This window comes from Gavialis gangeticus, unplaced genomic scaffold, assembly GCF_001723915.1.
Source record: "Gavialis gangeticus isolate Ggan-Ray unplaced genomic scaffold, GavGan_comp1, whole genome shotgun sequence".
NCBI lineage: Eukaryota > Metazoa > Chordata > Crocodylia > Gavialidae > Gavialis > Gavialis gangeticus.
In genome coordinates, this window is record NW_017729022.1 from 120,595,916 (window position 1) to 120,603,356 (window position 7,441).

Below are 7,441 nucleotides of genomic sequence, written 5' to 3' on the forward strand. Positions count from 1 at the left end.
CACGTGCGGAGTTAAAGCCGGGCGGCGGGCAGTCCGGGAGGAGTAGCTCGGTCCGTGCGCCCCGTCTCGCTCCCGCTGCCATGGCCGCGCCCGGCGAGGCGCTGCCCGCGCAACAGGTACCGGGGCCCTGGCTGGGAGCGGGCCGGGGGGCGGGCCTTCTTCCCGGCTGCAGCTGCGCCTTGGCTCGCACGGCGACTCCTACCAGGATTTGAACGACGAGGGAGTTGAGCCCCCCCTCCCCATAAGAGACGAGAGCCCACCTGAAAACCATAACCTGGGAGAGGGGCTGTAGTTTCTTTGGCGCGTTGGGGCGGGAAGCCCCACTTTTTTTGCAAGGCCCCGGCTCTTCCAAGTGCCCTTCGAACTCTAAGTCCTTGTCTTGGTTGGGGCTGTTGCTATTGAGCAGGGCTGGGTGGCAGGGCTTTTTCAGACACGCCTGTAGTGGTCAGCATGTCTGCTGGTCAGCGCAGTCAGACGTATCACATAGGTTTGCCCTAGGCAGCAGGTGTCTAGGTGTTTTGGATCAGCATCCAGCACAGGCGTAAGCAGAATGGCTAGGTGGCGACAACCCTTGTCCCGCCACCGCCACCGTGGTCCTGTCTGCATGCTGAGATGGCCTGAGACTCTGCCTATGACCTGGCAATGGTGCCCCAGTCCCCCTCTTGGGCCAGGCTGAAAGGTGGTGCGTGGACATAGTTAGGAGCTGCCCCACCATGACAGAGTGTAGGCATGAGATGTAGTCAACCACAGCAGGAGTACCTGTAGATGGAAGGACTCAGGTGTCTGAGAGCAGGGTACTGCAGCAGTGCTGGAGGAAAAGCTTTGCAGGTCACTAGGTTAAGCCAGAAGGCCCCTGCAGTGAATGCCTGCATTTGAATAGTTAATCCATTAAACTAGATGCAGACTTGTTCAGCAGTAGGTCTGCCCTGGTATGGACTGGCTCACATAGTCAGAGTATCCTGTGCCCTCTGAACCAGAGAAGCTGTCTGTGCTACTCCATCCTGTGTTTCTAAAGCCAATAACTAAACACTTGGCTCAGTTGCTGAAGTGTGAAATGCCTACCTCAGCCTTTTTGTTAAAAGGTAAACTGAAGTAATGCTAAGTGCTTAAACTCAGCATAGAGATACTAAGCAAGAAAAGAGGCAAGCAGCGGGGTGTGTGCATACATGCAACAGGAACGGATCTATTTGACCTGGAAGTTCATTATGAATGTTACAAGTTGTTAAAGGAATGCTCTTACAGTATTAGCAGATGTTGGAGGGACTGTTGTTGGTCTCGTACCATCTCAGTGAGATCTTAAGGGGAGAAGCTGTAAATTGCTAAGAAATGGACTTTAAGGGCTTGCTTGCAGTTTGTCTCAGGATTGCAAGAAGGCAGCCCATCCTGGCCCAGTTAGCACCACACCTGCACTGCTGTGGCCATGGTTGTGACCCCTCCTGTAGCTATAGTGAAAACTGCTTCCAGGAATACTTTTCAAATGAACATTGTTGTCTTGGCACAGTGAAGAAGCTTGCAAAAATTGTTCCTGCCTGCCAGGTCTCCCCAACTCAGTGCTCCTGAAGTTTAGCTGGTTGCCAATATCATCTGGTGATTAGCTGAACTATTCCTTCCTCTGCAAGTTTTTAGTCAGGCAAGCCTGTAATAGAACTGCATTACTCCTCAAGATTTAAATGCTAAATAAGTTTTTTGTTTTTTTTCCCCCCTAAATTTTAAATAGCGTGCCAGGAGCAGGACAATACACAAGTGCTGTTAATTAATTAATGCATAACTTCCAAAGCTGCATATTGCAAACAAAGTCTCTTTGTTGAAACATGGTCAGCATTATTTTGATCTTCCAGGTTAATCTCTTGTTTTGTGAAATATCTAAAGTTAAAATTATGCTTCCTTGAAAGGTATCTTTGGAAGCATATGTGAAATGAAGTAAAGTAAGAGCTCTAGATTCTTAAAGTACTAAAGACTTTCTTGTTTGTGTCTGCTCTGCCTCCCCCCGCCACCCCTTCCAACCCCATCTACAGGATCTTCTGCTGGCGGCTGCTTTTGTTTGCGATGCTCAGTATAACAGGAATATTCCATTTGAAACATCGCCGCAAGCAGTCAGGTAATAAAATGACCTGAAATCCACCATGGTCTACCATGCAAAGTGTTCAAGTGCTTTTAAAGGAAAAACATTTTCCAGTCTAGTTGGGGGATGTTGAGGAGTAGTGTTGCTCGATGCAAGGGGAAATGGAAACTAACTTGGCTACCAAGGCTCTGGTCTTACAAATGTTTAGACAGGTTTCCAGGTTGTAGCTGTATTGGTGTAGAGGAAAAAGCAATCGGGGCCCGTGGGCAGACGTGTCTTTTATTAGACCAACAAGATTTTTGCAAAAAAAAATTTCTATCTATTGACTCCTCTGTGAAATACTATGAAATATGATCTTTCATTTCTACCCAGGAGAACATTTACAATCTTCTCTGATGCCTGACAAAGAGTGTTTGTGCCCAGAAGCTTGCAATTAAAGACACTTTTTTTGCAAAAATCTTGTTGGTCTAATAAAAGATGTCACCTCTGTCCACGAGCCCTAAATGTTTAGACATACATTTAGACTATCTTAGACATCTGTCTAAGATGGTTTGTTAAGGATGTTGCTGCCTCAGGCTGAGAGTTGGATTAGATGACCTCCCACAGGTCCTTCCAGAGCTACTTTTCTATGATTCTATGAAATGTTATGCACAGCCTCTGCTCTGTTTGTATTCAGATCCTCAGCAGCTTAAAAGGAATTATTTGTATGCTTGAAGTTAAGAGTATATGTAGTATATTCAAATTTTTGCAGGGTTGAGGAATAAAAGAATAGTAGCAAACGGAATAAAGCCTTTTTCCTGTGTTTGTACTGCCCTTTTATATAAATGTGTGTGGTGGGGAAACGGAGAGAATGTGGTGAGGGAGTTGTGTGATGTGTGAATACAGGAAGTGGGATCCTTGCTTTGTCATCTTGCCAATAATGTTAAGTCTTGAATGCTGTTTTCCTATTCTTTTTTGGAGAACTCTTCAGAAACTTGGCATGGTATGGCAATACCATACTAAACTGAAATCTGAGCTGTTGGCTGGCTGCCTCTGGTGGAAATGTTCAGGAGTCTATCCTCTTGTGCTTTTTGTCAGAAGTCACTCAGACTTTAACTAAAACAATTCTGACTGACTGACTGATTTATTCCCTTTTGGTGACTAGGCCTATTCAGAGCGAACAGAACTGTTGACTATACAAACTAACTCCTTAGTAATAAAGCATTAAAAGAGAAGGTAGTGCAGAAGGGAAGGAGTGTAAAAGAGTACTATAGGGCAGCGGCTCTTAACCTTTTTTGTACTATTACCCATTTGTAAACATCAGTGGCTAGTCCTGACCCAGTGCCCCTCACTCCCGACCTGCTGCCGCCCAGCCCCCCCATGCATAGGGAGCCGGGGGGAGGGGCACACAGCCTCTCGCAGGCTGGAATTCTGCCAGCCTGCAAGGGAAAAGCCTCAGTTCCCCACACTTTTCCTACTTTAAAGGATAATCAACTTTGAAGTTTGTTCATGACCCTTTCATATACTCTTGTGACCCACTTTTGGATGCAACCCATGGGTTGAGAAACACTGCCATAGCGGGTGTGGGGTAAGAGGTAGAATTGAATCAAGTTTTGTGATTAATTCAGCCACGTCTCCCCCCCACCAGCTTTCACATCTGTTAGTGCTCTGTAGTTTCTCTGCTATCAGATTGCTTGGACCAGACACCCAAGCTATAAACATTTCATTTCCCTCAGATCTTGCTTTCTGGCTAAACATGGATACACTAAGGCAGTGGAGGCCAGCCTTTTTGGCATGGCAAAAGTGTGGGGCTAATTTGTAACATGCTTGCCAAGTGCCACTGTGGTCACCTTTCCATGCCTGATCTTCTGCTCTGCTTCCTGCTTCCTTCCCTGTGCCCCCTTCCCAATATTTCTTTTTCTGCTTTGCTTTCTACTTCCCACCTTATCTGCTACTGTACTGCCTGTCCCCTCCCTAGCCTGCCGTGTGGTGCACACAGAGGTAGCCCATACTGCTTGTGGCATCCATGTTGCAGGTTGGCCAGCCTTGGGCTAAGATCCTTGGCAGATATTTCCATCAAGCAACATGACATAAGCTTCATGGCACTTGCCAGCAGCTCTAGCATCCCCTCCCTCTGCCCACCAAAATGTACATGCACCTTCTGCAGTTCTGCTACCGAATAGTAAGCTTTGAGCTCTCTCTGGGTGAAGGAGCTGCTTCCTAACCTTTGTACAGCGGATGGGAGGGCTGGGGGGAGCAGGACCAATGGAACACAAACTCTCCCAGAATACCTTATGTCAGGTGTTTATGAGCTGCTCAGAAACAGCTTTCCAAACAAATTCCCTCCCCTTCTCTAACTTACTATTATGTGTAAGTAAAGCCTGTCCTGTTGAACATCTATTGACACTGTTTCCCACTGAGAATTCCCATTGTGTGTTTGTGCCATCTTGGACTAAATGAATGGCTGGAAGAGAAATTTGATAAACTTGAGGGCATAAAACACTTCTTTTCAGGTTTGGGAAAGAAACAGACATATAAATTAAGTCAGGTTTGGGCAAAATATGGTGTGTGGACCACATCCAGCCCACTGGATTTTGTCCAGCCCGTGGCAGGTCCTTTAGTCTTGCCCTGGCTGTGGCATGTGCAGCCAGTTGGATGTTATGGAACTCCAGGTGGGTGGGGAGCAGGACAGGTGGGTGAGGCCAGGATCTTGAGCGGTGATGGCATGGGACTGGGGCCAGGGCAGAGCTGCGATCTGCCCCCTGAATGCCTCTGCTACAGGCATGGGTTCCACATGCAGGGGCATGTAGGGAACAGATTGCAGCTCTGCCCAGGCCTGAGCCCCTCATCACTGCCCCAAGATCCTGGGCCTGGCCCCAGACACAGCTGCCCTTTTGCCCAAGGACCCTTCCTGTCCAGCTGGCTGCACACCCTGCCCATGCAGGTCCCAGCTGGTCTCTGGAGACCCCAAGATGGCTTGGTGGTGACAGTGCAGGGCTGTGGTCCTGGGCAGAGCCACGATCTGCTCCCCGCATGCCCCTGCCCACAGAACTGGTGCTCATTGCAGGGGCATGTGGGCAGAAGGTCACAGTTCTGCTCCACGCTTGGCCACGATGGGACCATGAGTGGGCCAGGAGTGGCATCCAGGAGCAGAGCAGACAGGCTGGGCCCTGCCCATCCCACTCCCAGATGCTTCTGCTTAGCTGAGTGCAGAGCGATGACTCGCTGCCTGCACACCCCTGCAACAGGCCGTGGTTCTGCAGGGAGGGGCATATGGAAACAGATTGTGGCTCTGCCATGGGCTCCAACCCCATTATGTCACTACCCTGAAATCCTGGGATCTCCATGGAGACTGGCCAGGACTCACGTGTGCAGATGGATGGGGTGAGACCACTTAGGGAGTTTTGATGAGCTGTTGGGGGAGGTGGGGATGGTGCTGACCCAGCTCACCAAAATTCCCTACATTGCCCACTGGCCCAAATAATTACTCACTCCTGGGTTAAGCAAAATACCTAAAAGCTCATCAGACTTCTTTCATATGCTGGAGGGTAGAGCCATAGGATTTGGTGACCTAAAATTGGAGGACTGAGCCAAAAGGAATCTTAGGAGGTTCAGCAAGGACAAGTGCAAAGTCCTGCATGTAGGACAGAACAACCCCATGCACCAGGACAGGCTGGGGACTGACTGGCTGGGCAGCAGCTCTGTAGAAAAGGACCTGGGGGCTATGGTGGACAGTAAGCTGAATGAGCCAACAATGTGCCCTTGTTGTGAAAGGCTAATGACGTACTGGATTGCATTGGTAGGTGCATTGCCAGCAGGTCAAGGGAAGTGATTATTCCCCTCTATTCAGCACTGGTGAGGCCACATCTGGAGTACTGTGTTCAGTTTCGGGCCCCCCCGCTACAGAAAGGATGTGGACAAATTGGAGAGAGTCCAATGGAGGGTAACAAAAATGGTGAGGGGGTTAGGGGACATGACTTGTAAGGAGAGGCTGAGGGAACTGGGTTTATTTAGTCTAGAGAAGAGGGGACTTAATAGCAACCTTTAACCACCTGAAGCGGGGGGTTCAAAAGAGGATGGAGGTAGACTGGTGTCAGTGGTGGCAGGTGACAGAATAACGAGCAATGAGCTCAAGTAGCAGCAAGGGAAGTTTAGGTTAGGTATTGGGAAGAATTTTTCTCACTAGGAGGGTAGTAAAACACTAGAGCAGGTTTCCCAGAGAGGTGGTGGAATCTCCATCCTTGGAGGTTTTTACGGCCCTTTGGCTGGGATGATCTAACTGGGGGTCCCGCTTTGAGCAGGGGTTGTACTAGATAACCTCCTGAGGCCCCTTCCAATCCTAATTTTCTATGATATACATCTAAATTAACAACCTTATGTGGTATTCCCATTTTAAGAAAAGGGGCAATTATGAAGGATGAGTAACTTTGTATTTGTTTTTTTGTTTTGTTTTGTTTTTTTAAACCAGACTGATTCATGCTAAGAGTTAAATTTAAACTGGAGTTCACAATATTTGGATTCCCCTTTATATTGCTCTGTGAGGTTAGATAAAGTGTGGTTATAGTCAGCTGTTTTGAACAGTTGAGAAACATCCAATCCACATAATCAGAAGCAAAAACCTGTGTAAATGAACTGTTTTCCTTGGGAACAGCAATTAGACAGGGATGACTTGCAAAACCTCAGGAAACAGCTGCTTGTGGTACCTGCTGAGTCCACCTGAGGTCTTCTAAGAAACAATGTGTATTATGGTGATCTTTAAATAGCTAATGCTCAGGACAGTTTCTTGTTGCCTACTGGCAGTTGATCACTTAAAATCAATCTGCCTCGAATAGTGTGGAAGGACCTTTATCCCTTCTGTTGTACACTTACATTAATGCATATATGTACTAATACCCTAATTTAAAATGACTGTGGTTTGCCTTCCCAGACTTTATTATCTCTACAACCATTGGACTATGCAAGCAGCCACCTACTTCTTCGTTTTTGTAAACCTTTCCCTTGCTGTGTTTGAAGACCCTGCTGTGTACCCACTTCCATTCTTGGTAACCATTGGGATAAAATGGAAACAGTATTGCAATTTTGTTGTGCAGATTGTGGAGAATAGATGGGAAGCCACCTATGATAGCTTTGCTGCGCAAATAAATAATCAGTATTCCTCTGCCTGCATTTAGTGGAGAAGGCTGTTGAGCTGTTTATTACTATAAGAATAACAATAAATAATATCAGTTATCTTTGTGGCTTTTTTATACAACCTAGAGATATGACTATTTAACTGTGAGCTGCAAGTATAGATACAAGGTGGGTGAGGGAGGGCTTGAAATAAGATGAGTAAACAGCAAATTCCCAACAGAGAACCCATCTGATGCATTCCTTCCTACCTTGGTCTCACAGCCGGAGTGC

The 7,441-nt window shown here is 47.4% G+C and overlaps 1 protein-coding gene and 1 long non-coding RNA gene across 3 annotated transcripts in view; one reads left to right on the forward strand and one right to left on the reverse strand.

Moving 5' to 3' along the window:
• The first annotated feature begins 16 nt into the window (after positions 1-16).
• Positions 17-7,441, forward strand: part of LOC109296622 (two pore calcium channel protein 2-like) — a 40,009-nt gene continuing 32,584 nt past the window's right edge. Inside the window, exons 1-3 of one of the 2 annotated variants that reach the window (XM_019516097.1) lie at positions 17-116; positions 2,016-2,098; positions 6,969-7,083. In XM_019516097.1, the coding sequence (XP_019371642.1) occupies positions 81-116; positions 2,016-2,098; positions 6,969-7,083 (234 nt within the window). In that variant the 5' untranslated portion in view covers positions 17-80. Of the gene's footprint in view, positions 117-2,011; positions 2,099-6,968; positions 7,084-7,441 lie in introns of those variants that run through there. The other variant, XM_019516099.1, reaches the window with a different exon arrangement.
• The window catches only part of LOC109296623, a 5,643-nt gene continuing 5,489 nt past the window's right edge, over positions 7,288-7,441 (reverse strand). The window contains exon 2 of the long non-coding RNA XR_002097002.1: positions 7,288-7,419. This is a non-coding gene — a long non-coding RNA (uncharacterized LOC109296623). The remainder of the gene's footprint in view (positions 7,420-7,441) is intronic.